Source organism: Sebastes fasciatus, chromosome 16 (assembly GCF_043250625.1).
Source record: "Sebastes fasciatus isolate fSebFas1 chromosome 16, fSebFas1.pri, whole genome shotgun sequence".
NCBI classification, from domain to species: Eukaryota; Metazoa; Chordata; class Actinopteri; order Perciformes; family Sebastidae; genus Sebastes; species Sebastes fasciatus.
This window is the reverse complement of record NC_133810.1, coordinates 29,148,264-29,168,127: the sequence shown is the minus strand read 5'-3', so window position 1 is coordinate 29,168,127 and position 19,864 is coordinate 29,148,264. Positions and strand designations below refer to the sequence as shown.

The window sequence follows — 19,864 nt, the reverse complement described above, 5'->3', positions numbered from 1 at the left end:
TGTACTCAGTGGTGGAAAGTAACTTAGTACATTTACTCAAGTACTGTAAGTACAATTTTGAGGTACTTGTAATTTACTTGAGTATTTCCATGTTCTGATACTTTCTACTTCTACTACATCTCAAAGGGAAATATTGTACTTTTTACTCCACTACATTGATTTAATAACTTTAGTTACTTTACAGATTCAGATTATTAATTCAAAATATAATCAACGAATAAATGATGATGTATTATTATAGATTCAACTAGCCAGCAGTATATAAAGTCATTAAAATGAGCTCCACCTTTACCAGCTGCAACATTAAAGTGATGAACACATTAATGCATCAATAAGTATAATCCAATAATATACATTATTCTGCATAATGTGTACTTTTATGTTTGGTACTTTAAAGCTGAAGGAGGCGAGATTGGAGCAAATATGATTAAAACAAGTTATTTTTATAAAACGGTTGCTATATCCTGACAGTAGCGCATGAAACAGGTAACCTGAAAAAAATCCATGTTCCTCTGTGTCCTCTGATGCTCCTAATGGCATCTGCAAGATTTCACATACTGGGACGCTCATTGTTTGACAAATCTCCCAAAATCGGAAGTACATATTCTCTTGGCTGACTCACTTATACATTTATTATATTAAAAGTTCTTCATCATTAAAAGTTGGATGTCTTGTCACAGGTGTGCTGTGAGTTGAGTGGTGCTTTATCCAGTGTCGATTCAGTTCCATCACATTATAGCTCACACTTTCCTGGGTAAGATTCATGCAGTAATGCTAAACATATCTGTCCTGCACCATCTCCTCATGCATATTCCTCTGCAGGACTTAGTCCAGGTGTAGTGTGGGTAGTCTAAATCCCCAGACAGATGCTCTGAGCCCTGTGTCAGGCTGCTCCCCTGAGGTTCTGCTCTGCTCCTCCTATTTACGCGTGACGCGCAGCATCAGAGGCTATAAAACCCACTGAGCGTCTTTTACGCACCAGAGACAAAACAAGAGGAGTGCAGAGTATAGGACGTAGGAGAAGACTATCATTAGGAGACAAGGATTTAGGAGACACCGACGGGATTTTGCAAAGTGATGCAACTTATTTTTGAGTTTTTCTTCAACATCTTTTTGGGAATATCTTGGGAACATCCACTTAGAAGCTGAAAGCAAACTTGTGAGAGGAAATGGCACGTTTACACCTGAGATGCCTCTTGGCTTTGACCTTATTGCACGTAGTAAGTTGACTTCTGTTTGTGCAAACAAAATAACAACCTCCAAATGTCTTTACGCACAGCCTGTCTGATGATATCATGCTTTTCTTTTTCTCTCCTTGCAGGTTTGGACCTCTGGTGTGTTTGAGCTGAAGATTAACTCCTTCCACACTGCGCAGCGCATCTGCAGGAGACACAGAGACTGTCACATCTTCTTCAGGATCTGTCTGAAACACCCGGAGGATGTGATCTCTGCAGAGCCACCGTGCACCTTTGGCACCGGACACACCAACGTGATCAGAGCTGATCACACCTCCATCTCCAGCAGCGCGCCCATCAGGGTGCCTTTCCACTTCAAGTGGCCGGTAAATACACAGTTTAAACACAGTTTGGATTCATTTCTCAATGTCAGATGAGTGCGTAAAATGCTCCACTGTTATTGGAAACACTAAATGCGTATTTTTTCTTTCTGTTCTAGGGAACGTTTTCTTTGATCATTGAAGCCTGGAACGCTGAATCTCCCACTGAATACACAGGTAGGTTTCTGATTCACTAAATCATTGGACTCAACTGCTTTTATTTGTAGAGCACATTTCAGTAACAGGGCAATTCAAAGTGCTTTACATAAACACTCAAGAACATTAAGACAAAGTGCAAAAGAACATTAAGACATAATTAAAACAGTTATAAAAACATTAAAGATTAGAAAATAAAAACAAATTTAATTTATTATTACTCGTATTTTTGTATTATTATTGTTTGTTTGTTTTTGTTGTGTTTTTTTTAACTCTATTCTTTCTTTTTATTATTATTGTTATTATTATTATTATTTCTTTTCTTAATTTTATTTCAATTTTGAATGTTGAAGTTGTTTTCTGTAGTGCACTTAATGAGTTAAGCTCATCTACTTAAAAATTGGTTTATAAACTATTGTAATTACGAACTGTTAATTGCATATATGAAAACAACCTCGAAAAAAAGTATTAAAAAAAATAAAATAAAAACAAGCTAAAAATAAAAGCTAGGATAGAAGCTAAAATAGAATATAACACACAAGAGTAAAAGCTCTAGTGCAGTATAAGATCATTATCTGGCATTATCAGCAGCAAACAGGAAAGTTTGAAGCTTTGATTTAAAAGAACTCAGAGTTGGAGGTCCTGCAGGTTTTTGGGAGCTTGTTCCAAATATTTGGTGCATAAAAACTGATTGCTGCTTCTGCATGTTTAGTTGTGACTCTGGGGACACTAAGCAGACCTGATCCAGATGACCTGAGAGGTCTGGATGGTTCAGAACAAAGCAGAAGATCAGAAATATATTTTGGCCATAAACCATTTAGTGCTTTGTAAACCAGCAGCAGTATTTTGAAATCAGTTCTCTGAGAGACAGGAAGCTGGTGTAGAGACCTCACAACTGGACTGATATGATCCACTTCCTTGGTCTTAGTGATGTGTAGGTTGTTTGTGACAATCCCATATAGGGCCAATTTTTCAGCCCATTTACTACCCACATGGGCCCCACATACAAATGTTGGCTGGGTAGAAGCTAAACTAGAATATAACACACAAGAGTAAAAGCTCTAGTGCAGTATATAAGATCATTATCTGGTTTAATAAAAGGCAGCAGCAAACAGGAACGTGTGAAGCTTTGATTTAAAAGAACTCAGAGTTGGAGGTCCTGCAGGTTTCTGGGAGTTTGTTCCACACATCTTCCTTGTAAGATAACATTTGTTTAAAGATGTCCTGTCTTTCCCTCCACAGACAACCAGAACAACCTGGTGAGCCGCCTGGCCACCAGGAGGAGACTCTCCATCGGTGAGGACTGGTCTCAGGACGTGCACTTTGGCGAGCAGAGCGAGCTGCGTTACTCCTACCACGTCTTCTGCGACGAGTACTACTTTGGAGACGGCTGTGCTGAATACTGCAGGCCGAGAGACGACACGCTGGGACACTACACCTGCGACGAGGAGGGCAACCGCATCTGCCTGGAGGGCTGGAAGGGAAACTACTGCTCTGAGTGTAAGTGTTTATTCATCAAAGCACCCAAGTGCCCTCGAGCAAGGCACTTAACACCAAAATGCTCCTGAAAGCGCTTTGAGCTACTGTATATAAATGCAAGTCCATATACCACTGGACTTGGATATAATCAGGCAAATAAAAGTACAGAGTACGAAACAGAGTAAAATGCCGAGATAAAAACAAACAGTAGAATAAAGAAATAAAACCCATAAAGTAAAAGGCAAGCCTTCTGGAAACGGTTCTCTCCTCATAGGAGTTTCCTGTCCTGAACTCTCCAAACACAAACTAAATGAAACAACATCTGCGTAAGTAAAGAAATAGAGAGAATAGAGAGGTGGAGACAACCAAAGCTGTTTGTACACAAATCAGTAACACTGAGAGACAACACGACCCAAACCTGTCCTCCTCCCAAGACCTGGAAAATGCTGGTCCAAGTTTTATCAAAACATGTTTTTAATCTTCTCACTCAGGTTGAGTTTTGATCTCCTTCACATACAGGACTCTTTTCAGAGCCTATAGAGTGTGTTTCCTTTATGTGAGTGACGTCCCGTAGAGTTGTGTTTTACCGTCTGTGGTGTTCCATCTGCCTTTTGTTCTCCGTTACAATGAGAGAAAGAGCCGTGGCCCCCGTCACACACACTCATTTCTCAAGGTGATCTGGGTGTGTTTGCGAGTGTGTGTGTGTGTGTGTGTGTGTGTGTGTGTGTGTGTGTGTGTGTGTGTGTGTGTGTGTGTGTGTGTGTGTGTGTGTGTGTGTGTGTGTGTGTGTGTGTGTGTGTGTGTGTGTGTGTAATGGGGAGATAAAAGAAAGCATTTTTCTCCGGCAGTGTGCCTACCAGCTGCGTGGCTTAATACTTAACCAACAGTGAAGTCTGGAGCAGGGCTGGGGTCAGACGGGGGGCCCTGTACGTGTGTGTGTGTGTGTGTGAGATGTGTGTGAAGGCGTGCCCATTGTAATCACACACCCTCCCTTCCCCTCTCCTCTTCAGCCATCTGCTCGGCGGACTGCAGCGAGAAGCACGGCTACTGCGAGGCCCCAGGGGGCTGTACGTGTCGCATGGGCTGGCAGGGCCCCTCCTGTAATGAATGCGTCCGCTACCCAGGCTGCCTCCACGGGACGTGCAGCCAGCCGTGGCAGTGTAACTGTCAGGAGGGCTGGGGGGGCCTCTTCTGCGACCAGGACCTCAACTACTGCACCAACCACAAGCCCTGCACCCACGGGGCCACTTGCACCAACACGGGCCAGGGCAGCTACACCTGCACCTGCCGGCCCGGCTTCGGAGGCACCAACTGTGAGCTGGAAACCAACGAGTGTGACAGCAACCCCTGCAAGAACGGAGGCAGCTGCAATGTGAGTATACAAAACGTGAAAGTCTCTCTCTAGAGCCAGAGTTTGGTTTGTCCGTTCTGGGCTACCGTAGAAACATGGAGGACTCTGTGGAGAGGACCTGCTCCCATGTAGATATAAAGGACTCATTCTTAGATAACGGAAACACAACCATGCTTAGGTACATTCTTATACACTAATGAAAACATAATTTTAAATATGTTAACACTTAATAATAACCATCATTTATAAATGGTGAATTGATAGTTAATTAAATATACTTAATAGTTATTTCAGTTTATTGTTGCACACATAACATATATACTATAAATAAGTATCTGTTAATGATTAAGATATGATTTGTAAACTTTAAAGTAATTGTTTCTAAAACATCTATAAACATTAAAAAGATAGATATTTGTAACACTTTGTAGATGGTTAATAATTGGTTTGTAAACCGTCTATAAACATTATTTAGATAGATAGTTAACACTTTGTCATACTTGGTTTCTGGTCCATCTATCTATTTAATGTTTATAGATGTTTTACAAACGATTTCGTAGAAGTTTACAAATCATTTGGTAATCATTAACAAATACTTAATATAGTATATCAAATGTTATAATGTGTGCAGTAATAAACTGATAATAAATACTTTACTAATGTATTTAGAATGTAATTGTTATTGTCTATACAATATATAATTTATAAACAAATGATGTCATATTACACAATGATAAAATAATTATAGCATTACTAATAATTATCATTTCATTGTTTGTTAACAGTAAAATAAGTATTAACTCAGTTTAATTAACTATCAATTTACCATTTATAAATTATGGTTATTATAAAGTGTCATCAATCCCCCTAAATCCTACACACGGGTCCTTTAAAGGTGCATTAATACTAAAATAATAAAGCAATAAAGAAACACAACTATCACAGATAAGATAAGATAGACAGTATTAGATGAACAGTATTAGATGAACAGTATTCTATAGTAGTAGTAGTATTGCACTCGTAGCAGCAAATCTAAAGTCCAGTCTTCTACTGCAAGCATAGTAGTGCAAAGACTTATAATGCATTAGTTGTGGTTTCACTGATCTCATCTGAATGCATATTGAAAATGAAGAGCCTGCATCACGTCTCATCCTTTATTCCAAATGGAAGAGCTCCAGAAGTAGAAGGCTCTCCACACTTCTTCTTCTCCCCCTCCTTAACGTGAAGGTTTTCCTTCCTCTGTCCTCAGGACCTGGAGAACGACTACTCGTGTACCTGCCCACAGGGATTCTACGGGAAGAACTGCGAGATCATCGCCATGACGTGCGCAGACGGTCCCTGCTTCAACGGCGGCACCTGTGTGGAGGCGATGACCGGAGGCTACACCTGCCGCTGCCCTCCCAGCTACACCGGCTCCAACTGTGAAAAGAAGCTGGACCGCTGCAGCAACAGGCCCTGTCTGAACGGTGAGAGGACAGGAGAGGCCTCCTCTCTGGAGACACCTGGTGGCTGAAGTGCAAACCAGCAGTTTATGGGCTGAATATGAAATAGTTTTTAGGTCTCACTGTCAACACTCACACAGAGAGTGTTAAATGTAATCTCATTAACACTCCCTTAAACAAATGTTCGTCCCTGATCTCTTGGATGCTGAACAGTGTTTCTCTCTCCTGCAGGTGGTGAGTGTCTGGACCTCGGCCAGAGCGTCTTGTGCCGCTGTCAGGCGGGCTTCACCGGTGCCAACTGCCAGGTCAACATTGACGACTGTGCCTCGACCCCCTGCCAGAATGCCGGAACCTGCCAAGACGGCGTGAACGACTACACCTGCTCCTGCACCCTGGGGTACACCGGCAAGAACTGCAGCGTGCGCTCAGATGCCTGTGGCGCCCGCCCATGCCAAAACGGTGGCACTTGCTTCACCCACTTCACCGGGCCGGTGTGCCAGTGCCCTAAAGGCTTTATGGGCCCGAGCTGCGAGTTCACGCTCCAGCCCAGTTTCAAGCCGGCTTTGCGCCAAACCTCCGAGCCCTCCTCCGCCACCCTCACCATCTCCTGCATTCTGGCCGTCTTGGTGCTGGTTCTGGTGGCGGGTATTATCTTCTTGAGGAGGAGAAGGAGACTGCAGGGAAGGAAGCAGCTGAACGACAGCGCAGTGTACAATGATTTAGATACGGTCAACAACCAGGGAGGAAGCGAAAGGGAAGCCTTCCTCAGTCCTAACGGCTTGTTCAAGATCAGCAACGGCACGGCTCGCCTCAGCCTCTCCCTCTGCCCGGACGGAAGATCTGGGTACAGGCACAGTCCTGTGGAGAGCAGCCTGGCCCGAGGCGAGCGCCAGGACTTTATGTGGAGGGACGAGGCCGGCCTGGGCTCTGGGGCAGGGCTGAGATGAAACATGGACGTCCACACAGGGGTAAAGGAATATTAGCACTTGTTGCTCCTCTCTCTTCATTCACAGTGAAGAACGGAGCAAATCCATGAAAACCACTCTGCCTATGCAGAAGATAATGTACCATTAAAAATGTAAGCATAAGAAACAAAATGTTGACAAATGAACTATTCTGATGAAGATGATTTACAAAGATTATTTAAAAAATGTATATGGGGCGAAGCTCTTCCACGTTTTAGACCCAAAGAAACAAATAATACGATCCACTTTTCATAGGACCTACAACACAAACCAAATACAGGAAGTCACAAAACCACCTTTGGAAAAGCTGCCCAAAAAAAAAAAATGTTTTGTTGGGTTATTGTTTTTAATATGTTCACTTTGTATGATTGTTATCATTTTTTTATTTTTGTTTTGCTTTTCAATCTTCCTTTGGACATTATTTCCTTATTGTGCGTACCATCATTTTTATTCTTTATATTATTTATTTATTTGAAAACTTATGTTTATTGCTTCACCTGGATTGTCACAGATGTAGAGATATATTTATATGATGCTGAATGAAGAACCGACGCTTGATGTTTTATGGGCTGTGAAGGCTGTGTGAAATATCCCAAAGATATTCAGTGCAGGGATATAAAAGAAAATGTGCTTTATCACACAAAGTCAGCCGTTACTGTAATTTATATTTATATACTACTGATCACACTGCTCTTTTCGTGTGCCATTTTGTGTTCATGCCAAAGTTTTGTTATGTTACCTTCATATTATTTAATTTCATCATGTTGTTGTTGTGATGTGGAATAAAAGATTTGCGTTGATGTGATTCTGGATTTAAGTCTCTGTTACTATACCATGACTTTCTTTCATTACGTTTTTCCACATACTATACTTCTAATACTACTTCTAATGACAAAGTCAAATATACGAAGAGAACAGTCTCAAGTGCGATTCATGAAAAAAAAGTTATAGTATGTCGAAAAATTTCTGAATACGTCAAATACAAACAGAAACATTGTATCTGGGCAGATAGCTCAGTGTGGTAGATAACTGGTTGGAATGCTGAAGGTTGTGGGTTCGATCCTTATATGACATGATGAGTTTTGAGGTCTTACTTCAAATAAAGAAGTCACATACAATAGCAAACACCACATCAGTGTATCTGCTCAGATAGCTCAGTGTGGTAGATAACTGCTCGTAGTATCCGGTTGGAATACTGGAGGTTGTGGGTTCAATCCTTATGTGACACAGTCTGTTTTCAGGTCTAACTTCTAATGACCAAGTCAAATATACGAAGAGAACAGTCCTTACTGCGTGTGGCATTGGTGGCTGGGTTGCTGAGTTCTGGTTCGGGCTGCGGCAGATCGGGGTTCAATCCCTACCCTCATCAGTGTCCGGTGCCCGACAGTGGTGTGAGACGAGCGTCTCCTCCCAGGGTTTACCAGAGATACAACTGGGGGGTTATGCAATAGAAAACAGATATTTCATCAAACTTTAACTATATTTTTAGCAGTGGCCTGTATGGTATGGTCCTATTTAAGGCCGAGACCTTGGGGCTGCCGAGGAGATGTTGACAGGACCCTCTACTAGATGTATCAGAAAGGTAGACAAATACCACAGGTAGAAACACTACATAAAGAGTTAAAATTTCAGTCTTCTATTGCATAACCCCCCAGTTGTATCTCTGGTAAACCCTGGGAGGAGACGCTCGTCTCTCTCCACTGTCGGGCACCGGACACTGATGAGGGTAGGGATTGAACCCCGCTCTGCCGCAGCCCGATCCAGGAACTCAGCAACCCAGCCACCAATGCCACACGCACTGAGTACTGTTCTCTTCGTATATTTGACTTCGTCATTAGAAGTTAGACCTGAAAACAGACTGTACCACATAAGGATCGAACCCGCAACCTCCAGTATTCTAACCAGTTATCTACCACACTGAGCTATCCAACCAGATACTCTGATGTGCTGTTTGTGTTTGTTTTTGACTTCTTCATTTGAAGTTAGCTCTCAAAATTCGATGTGTAGCATAAGGATTGAACCCACTACCTCAAGTATTCTAACCAGTTATCTACCATACTGTGCTATCTCTCTGGATACTCTGATGTGCTGTTTGTTATTGTATTCTTCATTTGAAGTTAGCTCTCAAAACTCACTGTCACATGAAATTTTTCGACTTTATGACTTTTTTCATTACATTTTTCGACGTATTTTTCGACTATGACATTTTCTTTCATGACATTCATGACATACTAAATAATTAGATATTAAATAATAATTAGCATTTTGGAATAAAGAAAACAAAACCAAACAAAAAGAAAAGTCATGAGACTTGTGTGAAGTGACGTGAGTTCAGGTAGGCTAAATACTGGGTCACCAGGGCAGCTCTCAATTAGAGATTATTGTCTGAGGGAGAACAGTGACTTCTAGTTCTGTTTTTAACCACATCTCTGTTTAATCAGCTGATGCATACTTAGGCCTACAGCTCAGCTGCCTGAGGATCACAGGCATTTTGACATCTTGGCAGATGAAGGGGCGGTGGTTAGATCTATGCAGGTATCAGTGTCTTTGACCGACAGACTGAACTCTTTGTCTGGGTGGGTTTGTTCTTCGTCACTGAGCTGGATTAGACATTAACGTAAAATCTGCTTCACCTCTACTCTACCTTTTAAATAGGATTTGTGCTCAGGGTCTTTTGAACAGACCCAGTCTGAAGTCCTGAATAACAGGAAGTGGGTTTAAACAGGCCTAAATAGGACTGCATTTTATGTTTTAGGTCAGATGTTTCTGCTATTGGGCCACCTATTTGTTTTGCACAGTCTTACTTTCATTCAGTAGTCCTGTCTGGCCAATAAAACAGCTTTCCTGACTTTCTGAAAGTTGCACTAGAGCAACTACACAAAGTTAAAAACTAAAAGTGAATTCCACAGATTGTGGATGCAGGTAAGATAATGAATTCTAACATTTCTTATCAGATTCTAAATGTCAAATGTAGAATAATTTTAATAAAATGCCAAAACCCGAAGTTCTTGTAAGGCTGAACACGTTCATTTATCTACACCAAAACATACCTAAGCCCTTTCCAGATTCCTGTCATGACAATCCATTATTATATTTAACTTTGCTGCTCACACAATTTACAATTGTTTTACCTCAGTTCTGACAAACGAAGTTTCAACATGCAAAACTCTTAATGCAAAGAGCCAAACTGACTTGTTAACTTCTCACATTTAAACACAAAATGCTGAACTTTCATACAAAGTTTTTTGCTAAGTTAAAAGTATACCAATGTGTTAATCTGCAAACCACATGTGACAGTGGAGCTGCTTGCATTCACCTGCTTCTGTGCATTTCCACCCCTTTTCCTCTCATAATTAAATGTCCTATTTTCAGAAGCTACATTGATGCAAGAAGCTTTGTGTTTGTAATCATACATGACCAATTATTTCATCTTAATCAGCTGCTCTGATGTGTTCTCTGATGTCGTTTCTACATCGTTTCTGTCCTCTTAAGCTGCATGATCTAAATCTCTCTTCTCCGTTTCCTCAACCGACCTAAATCCTCTCACCTGAAACATATCCACTTCATTTCTTTCTCACCTGCTCGAGCATGTATGAATACATTTGTAAAGATCTGGCAGCATTTACAATTAATAGAAACTGTATTTTCTCACACAGTGAAGCTCATATACAGACTAGAGTATAGTTCAAAGATTAAGACTTACAGCAGGGTTGTGCTCTTAGAAACCTACAGGAGACAATCCACTTTCAATCTGCAGCCTGCGTCTGAGCCGGACTGTAACACACAACAGATTGTGAGGCAAAATGAAGCCAAAACTGTGTTGATTTTACTTTGCTATACATCTCAGCCTTCATTATTTCTCATCAATATAATTAAAATAGATTAGACAAGGCAAATAGGACAATTATCTATGAAGAATGGTATCAATTAAGGATCAAGGTTCATATTTTCTTGCTGTTTTTTTATATGAAGTCCTTGAAACCAAGCATGAATTATGTGTTGAACAGTTGAAAAGATGCCACTGAATTAGCACATCAACAGTAATCACTCCTGCTGCTACTAATAGCTTCTTCCGAGTTGCTCCCTCCAATAAAGTCAGGGTGTAATCCTCACTAGCTAATGAACAACCAAGTAGGATTTCAGGTGCAGAGTAAACCTCGACCTGATGCCCCAACCTGTACCACCACACTGTAAGAACGAGGGCGACGAAGGGAGGGACTTGAAAGAAAGAAAAGTGTGTTCAAGACCCAGACAGGACAGAGATGATTTCTATTTGTTCTGGTTGATGGAAGAAAACGGATTAAAGGAAAATATATGTTGGATGCTACTCAATTGGATTTAATTTATTGCCATCAATTCCTCATTTGACTCCCTGTTACAGTAAAAAGGTACGGTGAGTGCTGATATCAATATTAATTGTGTAACTATGATGTAAAATACATATTTAAATACATAAAATAAGTATTTTGTGTCAAGTGTTTTTTTCATCTCATAATTAAATAATCAGCAGCTACATTGATGCAACCAGCTTTGTGTTTGTAATTATAAATTAACAATGATTTAACAGCTGCTCTGATGTAGTTTCTCTGCTGTTTGACAGTTTCTGTCCTCTTTAGCTACATGATCTAAATCCCTCTTCTCTGTTTTCTATAAACACCCTAAATCCTCTCAACTGAAACATATCCACATCACTTCTTTCTCACCTGCTCTCGAGCATGCATTGATCTTCTCTAAAGATCTGGATGCTTGTGCAGCATCTGCAATGAATAGAAACAGTTTTGTTGTCACACGGTGAAAGCTCATACAGACATAGATTAGTTCAAAGATTATGTAAAGACTTGCAACAGTGTTGCGCTATTAGACACCAACAGGAGACAATCCAATTTCAATCTGCAGCCTGCGTCTAAACCGGACTGTAACACTCAACAGATTGTGTGGCAAAATGAAGTCAAAATTGTTGTGATTTTACTTTGCTATGCATGTCAGCATTCACTATTCTCATAAGTATGATTCAAAACATATAATATATGTAATAAAGTAGTTAAAATTAGCACAATCTTAAACATCTACAGTAGTAAAACGCACCATAGACATTAATGCAGCAGCAATTTTAATCTAAAAACATCATATATAATGGTTAAACACTGACAGGGACCATAATGCATAATGAGTACTTTTATTTTTGATACTAGTTTGCTGATACTAATAGAACTGAGCCTAATACTTACATACTTTTACTTGGACCAACAATAACATTTTATCTGCAATACGATCCTGGCTTTTGTTGCAACAGTGTTCTACTTGTTGAAACGCATATAGAAACAAGTCTAAAAATGTAGGATGAGGTCAGTCATCGGTCTTGTAAATCTCTGGTATCAACAGTCAGTGTTAATTGGATTATGTAGAGTCAGGAAAGCGCCACAGCCAACAGTATCACTTTCTGTATTACATGTACCAGGTCAGGATGCAGCGGCTTATACACATGAAATATACACCCAGGAAGACTTAACACGGCGATCCAGTGATCCACTTTACACTTCCTGTCCATTTTGTTGCAGGGAGATGTATTTTTCTACATGTTGCACAGCACATAAAGGGCCCATCATGCAGATATATAATGTTAAATTGCAGACTTTTGAACAATCTATCCATGATCCATGATAAATGTTCTTGTGTTTCAGTCTCTCAGGGTTTTAACAAGCTAAAATGAATTGCCTTTTTGCACCAACATTCAATGATAAAGGAAGAAACAAATGCATAGAGATGTAGATAATTCCTCAAACTGTGCGTTAAATAAACAAGAATCCAACAAAAGCAAGCCGAGGAATAAACATTTCTTCTGTTTACAATATATTTCAGCATTCAAAAATGCTCTTTATAATTCAAATTACAACATCATGCAGGGAGGTAATCTGTTGAATGGAAAAACGTGAGCTAATGCTCTACTTCCTCACGGCTCCCCAAATCCCATGGTTTGCGTGATTGTGTGCACAAGTAGGTGCACACAAGCTTAAATTCCAGGCCTGTCTACAGCATCAGAAATAAAAAGCCAACTTCAGTGACTTTTGTCTTTTGAACAGCAGGGTGCAGTATATCACAACATTAGTCCTTCTCCACCTCAAATATTTTCTTACCTGGAAAAAGTAATTCTATTATTCTCTGGAGCAGTAAGTGCACTGAGACAGCCTCTGTGCATGAGGAAGACCCTGAGGAAATTAGTACATGATCAAACAAAGTAACCCATGGAATGCACTCAATATTGATGACTGATGACAGACATTATAATAATGTCAGCATAATGTTATATTTAACTACAAGAAAAAAATCAATCAGCCCCTTTCATTATATGGCATTTTGTACAAAAATGTGTTTTACTGATTATAAAATGCGATGGAAGTCATAATTGCTGCTAAAAATAATGGAAACAGGACAGGTTTTTTGTTTTTTTTAGCACTCTCATTAACTTCCCTACTGATTCTGTGTGTGCCAGACAAAGGTGCAGCCATGGACATCGGCGGTTTGGAAACGGTGGTGGCAAACTCTGCCTACGTTTCAGCCCGTGGCAGCGTGGACGGATCAGCAGCAGCAGCCATGCGTGACAAGAAGATGCGTGCCAGGCTGAGGCTCCCACACATCAGAGACTGTGAACACATGAAAACATCCGTAGACACAACCTTTGACTTCATGTGTGTCAAACAGCCTGTCGGCAAGCGCCTGTTCCAGCAGTTTCTGGAGAGTGAAGCAACCCACAAAAACGCCGGAGAGCTGTGGAAAGACATCGAAGACTACACCGTATGTAAAGAAGCGGAGCGAGTGCAGAAGGCCCAGAAAATTGTCAATAATTACTACAAGTCAGCTTCAAAGAGTTTTTGCAGCTTCTTGGAGGAGAAGGCCGTCGCTCGAGTTGTAGAAGACTTCAAGAACGTCCGTGGTGACCTGTTTAAAGAGAGCGAGCAGCAGCTGCTTAAACACCTGGAGAAGGCGGCCAAAGATGGCTTCAAGGACAGCATGTACTTCCTGCGTTTTGTTCAGTTCAAATGGCTGGAGAGTCAGCCTTTTGATGAGGAGTGGTTCATGGACTTCAGGGTCCTGGGTAAAGGAGGTTTTGGGGAAGTGTTTGCTTGTCAGGCTAAAGCAACAGGCAAAATGTACGCCAACAAGAAGCTGGAGAAAAAGAGGCTGAAGAAACGCAAAGGCTACGAGGTAAAGCGCTGATGTGGCATCTATATGTCCCACCTATAGTCATTCATAGTGTCAATCAAAAGAGTAACTACAAAGATGCACTCAGTAGAGTGCAGATCTCAGCCAGGAGTGTCTGCAACAACAGCTGCCATAATGTTTGATTGAATGAATACAACCCACAATTGGCTGACCCTCGTCTAGACTGCAAGTGTATCAGACTTGTTTTTATCTAATCTATACTGCACCGGCTCTGTGCAGGAGAGCGTCTCAGCTTCGTAACCGTGGCGTGAATCGCTTATCCAGGCTTCAAGGCTATTTTTTCAACAATATGCGTGTAAACGTGAGGCTGATGCCCAGTAAAAAGGCTTGGAACAACTGTGTCTCTGGCCGCAGAGCAAATAGCAATGCAGTCAGCAGTGCGTGTAGTTCTGTTAGCTGATCTCACCGTCCTAAACAATGAAACTGAGCAGACTGTTTTCCCCCTACTGTGTCTCACTTGTGGCCCCTACCGGCCGGGGTTGGTTAAGAGTAGCGAGTCAGCAGTCGTAAATCAATCAATGGCAGTATCAAAAAGGCAATAAAAGACGTTTTGAGAACGTGTGAGTCACTGCAACCGCGAGAGGTCCTTAAAAGGTCCAGCCATAAATTAACTCCCAACAGGTTATGCAGTTTGGTGCAGCAGTTTGCAAGATTAGCCGTGGACGGACACGACTGATCTCATTATCTCCTGGCGGATATAACAATACAAAGTGAAATCATTCGACTGGCAACCTCACGTGCTAAACTACAGCAGGAAATAAGAAAGAACAGGTTGTGAGAGAAAATAACCAAACAAGTGCAAAGGTTTAGTATTTAGCACAATGGCTCAATGCAAAGAAGCTTGTGACTCTTTTAAAGACGTCACAAAGCAGCTCAGAGACAAAGACGCTGAAGCCACTGCTTCTAAAGAAGATCTTCAAGTTAGTCTACTCAATTAAACATGCTACAGTACATTAAAGGTATTTTCACTTATGGTGATTAGACCTCTGCTCAGGTTGCACCTGCACATAGCTTAATGCACTTGATGTACTAATAAGAGACCTATTTCTCATAGCACAGATGTAACCAATAGCATCAATGATGTCTCTGTTGCATTTGCGTGAGTCAGTAAGCTTGTATGTAAATTACACTTGGACTTGCTATAGAAAGAAAAGCACAGGTGTAACTAATAATTAATTAGTTAATCCTGTTAAGTCTGCAGGATTTCAAACTAACTAAAGGCTCCACCTGATTAAAGCCGCTTCAAGCAGAGGGGAAGAAGTCATCTGCAGAAGTAAGCTACTGAAGTGACTGTTTGGAATGAAAACCTGCAGACTGATGGCTCATCGTGGCACATGGTTGGCCACCCTCGAATCAGCCATGCCAGAGAGACATCATTTAAAATGTGAGGACATCAGAAGAGGTCTAATCAGGCAAAAATACCTGTCTGTGTGGCTGGACAGTGTGTCGGGGCTTTAATTATTCCTAATAGATGACGTTGTACATTCTTGCTTTTGTTGGATTCATCATGTTCTGATGTTTGATTTGTGTTTAGGGAGCAATTGTGGAGAAGCGCATCCTTGCAAAAGTTCACAGCCGCTTCATTGTGACGCTGGCTTACGCCTTCCAGACCAAGACCGACCTCTGCCTAGTCATGACCATCATGAACGGTGGAGATCTCAGGTGATCTATATAAACAGCAAATACAGCGGTATATATACATACACACATTGACCTAAGCAATATGCCTCTAAAACACACACCACATACTGGTTTCTCTACTTAACAACAACAGTGTTTCACTCCTCTCATCGCCACTAATCAGCCTAAAGCAGATAAACCTCACAGCTGACGTACAGACTAGGAGTCTTGTGCAGCTTCTCTTCTCTCTTCTATACGTCTTGATTTCACAGAAATCCTAAAACATCAACCTCCTCTCTTACAGATATCATATGTATAATGTGGATGAAAAGAATCCTGGTTTTAATGAGAAGAGAGCAAGTTTCTATACAGCTCAGGTCATCTGTGGGATGGAGCACCTTCACCAGCACAGGATCATCTACAGAGACCTGAAACCAGAGAACGTGCTACTGGATGATGCAGGTGAGCCATTTCCTCTGCAGCATTTCAAGTCTCTGCATGTATGCCCTGATACTACAGCCCCAAAGACACTCTGTCTCTGTCCACAATTTGCTCTTCAACCATGTGAACATGGCTTTTATTTTAGTTTTTAACAGTAGTTGAAAACACTCTTTCATTCAGTCCCTCAAGACAATTATTATAAAGCAAGACTGATGGGTTAAGAAGCTAACTGGCTTGAGCAAATGACGTTGGCTCACTCTTAACACGAGAAAATCACCATGGTAACCTAAATGCTTTGCCACTAACAAGCTCAGGTGCAGGTTCGGTTCAGAGGATTGGATCAAAACACGCATCAGCCCGCACACCAACTGATCGTCATCACTCTAAAGAATCTAAAAATATCAAATATGAAATAGAATAAGTAAAAAATACTTCTTCTTACATTGAAGTGAGACACTGTAAAGAGCACATATTACAGATCGGGAAAAATGACTTTGCTTTTAACACATACAGTAGCAGGAAGCTAGCGGATAGTAGATTTCAGTAAGAACTAGATGATTGCAATTCCTGTAGAAAATGCGTGTGAATGCTGACAGCTGAAATGAATTGCAAAGCATTGCTGAAAATACAGAAATCTTTTAAAGTGACAATGCGGAATGGACTTCTAGAAAGTAGTACTTGGGTTGAATAAACCTTTGAAACTATAAGTCATTATATAGAAAGTATTTGGGTGGATGAACCTTTAAAACTCTATAGAATGAGCTTTTATTTTGAAACATTAGGTCCATCCCTAGTTTTCTGTTAACATGCAGTGAGAGTTGGGGGCTTTTAATTTGAAACTGTGGACTGATGTTGGAAAAGTTTAATATTTTAAAAAGTATAAAGGGTATAAACAAGTTGAATATAAGCAGGAATGACCTTAAAAGGGCTGAATATTTTGATAGTTGAACGGTTTCTGTAGCTTAAAGTATGCAGAAGTAGTTAAAGTTCAAGAAAAGCACGGAAGAAATATAAGAAAAAGAAGAAGAAGGTGAGGAACAAAGATTAGGATAACAATACTGTGAATGCTGCTGTACAGCATTCACAGTAAATAGCATGCACAGCTGTATATTAGTGGTGATTAATATACTTTAATTACGAAAAGGATTATCCTCAATGATGTAGTCTATTTTGCACTCATATTCCACTAGCACGGTCATACATAATTGTCTATTCAATTGCCATTAGTCCCTGTTGTAATCAAGCCTTTTCCATCAGGACATGTCCGCCTGTCAGATTTGGGTCTGGCTGTTGAACTTCCACCAGGAAAAGACACAACTACTGGATACGCAGGAACTCCAGGTTAGTGAACGAATCCAACATTTTAAGATGAAGTAAAACAAAACTGGCCCAGTGGAGAGGAAATGCTATCATCCCAGTGAAAACATAATCTGTATACCACCATGTAGACCGTGCTTCTCTAAGCAGTCTATCGTGTGTGAAATCATGTTGTCTATGAATATAGGTTTCATGGCTCCAGAGCTGCTCCAGAAGAAGCAGTACGACTACTCGGTGGACTATTTTACGCTGGGAGTCACACTGTTCGAGATGATTGCCGCCAAAGGGCCCTTCAGAGTACGAGGAGAGCAGGTACTAAACTAGATGTGGAGAAAAGACTTTTAATGGGCAAAAATATCTTCAATTCACCTGTTTGCTCTTGTCCGGTGCCAATTCTCTGTTGCCAAATCATACTGTTCTGTTTCCTCAGGTTGAGAACACGGAGGTAGCTCGCAGGATCTTGAACGATCCAGTTGCTTATACACCGAGCTTCAGCAAAGAGTGCAAGGATCTCTGTGAAGGCCTGATGACCAAAGATCCGGCCAAACGCCTCGGGTTCAAAAATAACGAGTGCGAGGAGCTCAAGAATCAGCCCTTCTTCAAAGACATTAACTGGGGCCGTCTGGAAGCAGGTGGGTGAAAATCAGGTTGCGGAGGGAAACTCGAGATACGGATGGCGCAAAAAGTGGTGAAATACAAAAATAATATTTACCATATGCCATATTTTAATTTGTTTCTTCCTCTGTGTTCCATCTAAAAGGTATGCTACCTCCACCATTTGTCCCGGATCCCAGGGCGGTCTACGCCAAAGATATTGACGATGTGGGCGCCTTCAGCACAATGAAAGGCGTGGTCCTGGATAACAAGGACACCGAGTTCTACGATGACTTCTCTTCCGGCAACGTCCCGATCCCCTGGCAGGACGAGATGATCGAGACAGGCGTGTTTGGAGAGATGAACATCTGGGGGGAGAACGGCAAGCTGCCCAATGACCTTGACCCAAACTTCGTGGAAACCAAAGGCGGAGGATGTGTGCTCCTTTAGAAACAGAGCAGAGGGAAGAATATTGTATATTAAACACATTTAGATTCAGTTTGCGCTCATTTGATGCCACTTAATCCTAATCTGAATTATCTCTCATTTGTACAATAATTTGTTATTGTTGTAATAAATGTATTTATGTATTTAAATATTATTATCATGTACCTATATTGTAATATTTATAGTGTTAATGTAAAAGTGGCAGCTTGGTAAAACATCACATATTTGAAATGTTATGTTATTTTTGTTTAGTAATTACAGACAAATTATTTTGTAGAGAAATTACATGCAATGTTTCTATAACATTAATTATATGGACCAAAGAAAAGTATTGACATTGTAACATTATGTAATTATTCTTTATTTATTCATTCATCATTTATTTTATTCATTATATAACAAATAGTATTTAAGTTATTATGATGGCAAATATTGTAGACAGAAGAGTTAAAAGCAATCAATAAAATCTTGCTAAGCGCAAACGTGTGTTGAGTCTCCTCTCCGTGACTTTACCGTCCATATCGCTGCAGAGCGTGTTCACTGGTCACACACAGTACTACCCGTGGTTTCAAAGTAAGAGCGGTACAAATTTGGAGTTTATAAGATTACACAGGAACATGTCCCATTGTTTCCAGCAACAATGAAACAGTCAGACAACATTTTTGTTTTGTAATTTAGGAATCTTTGGACTGCGAATTATGTCGTTAAAAATGCCAACAGGCAAAATAGCCGTGAATCTATAGTGTATCTAAACGACAATAGCGATCAGTGGTGAACTTCATCGCTTATCAAACCTCCTGAATCTATATCTATATCTAATCTATATCGTGTTGTATTTTATGCAGATGTTTTATTGCTTCTAAATCTCTTTAATAGTATATGATGAAAGAATGCTCCGCAGATAAAGCTTCGTTTAAAAAGTTGTCTTGAAGCCAGATTTTCCTGAATACCACTATGGATAGATAATTGGATAGCAACGAGGGGAACTTTGGTGAGATTTAAAAAAGTTATCTTACATTGAAAATGACACAAAAATGGGAACAGGACACCTTTTTGACTATCTTCCATCTATGTTGTTAATATCAACCATTATCTTCGTTATTATGTTAGCATGACCCCTTTAAAGGTCCCATATTTTAAAAAGTGAGATTATCATGTCTTTTATATTATAAAGCAGGTTTAAGTGCTATATAAATACTGTCAAAGTATCAAAACACTCAATCCACGGAGAAATACACACAGCCCGTATTCAGAAACTGTGCTTTTGAAACAAGCC

General features: G+C 40.5%; 2 protein-coding genes across 2 annotated transcripts; both read left to right on the top strand.

Annotated features, from left to right (window-relative positions):
• Positions 1–996: 996 nt before the first annotated feature.
• dlb (deltaB) lies at positions 997–7,749 on the top strand. The gene is made up of 7 exons (XM_074611444.1): positions 997–1,220; positions 1,322–1,561; positions 1,675–1,732; positions 2,954–3,211; positions 4,201–4,562; positions 5,791–6,007; positions 6,215–7,749. Exons 1-7 carry the CDS (start codon positions 1,170–1,172, stop codon positions 6,928–6,930), a joined length of 1,902 nt encoding a protein of 633 aa, XP_074467545.1. The 5' UTR covers positions 997–1,169; the 3' UTR covers positions 6,931–7,749.
• A 5,446-nt stretch (positions 7,750–13,195) lies between these two features.
• On the top strand, positions 13,196–19,313 carry grk1b (G protein-coupled receptor kinase 1 b). The gene is made up of 7 exons (XM_074611612.1): positions 13,196–14,151; positions 15,704–15,831; positions 16,094–16,251; positions 17,488–17,571; positions 17,735–17,859; positions 17,978–18,179; positions 18,308–19,313. The coding sequence occupies exons 1-7, from the start codon at positions 13,339–13,341 to the stop codon at positions 18,589–18,591; spliced, it is 1,794 nt and encodes a 597-aa protein (XP_074467713.1). The 5' UTR covers positions 13,196–13,338; the 3' UTR covers positions 18,592–19,313.
• The last annotated feature ends 551 nt before the right edge of the window (positions 19,314–19,864 follow it).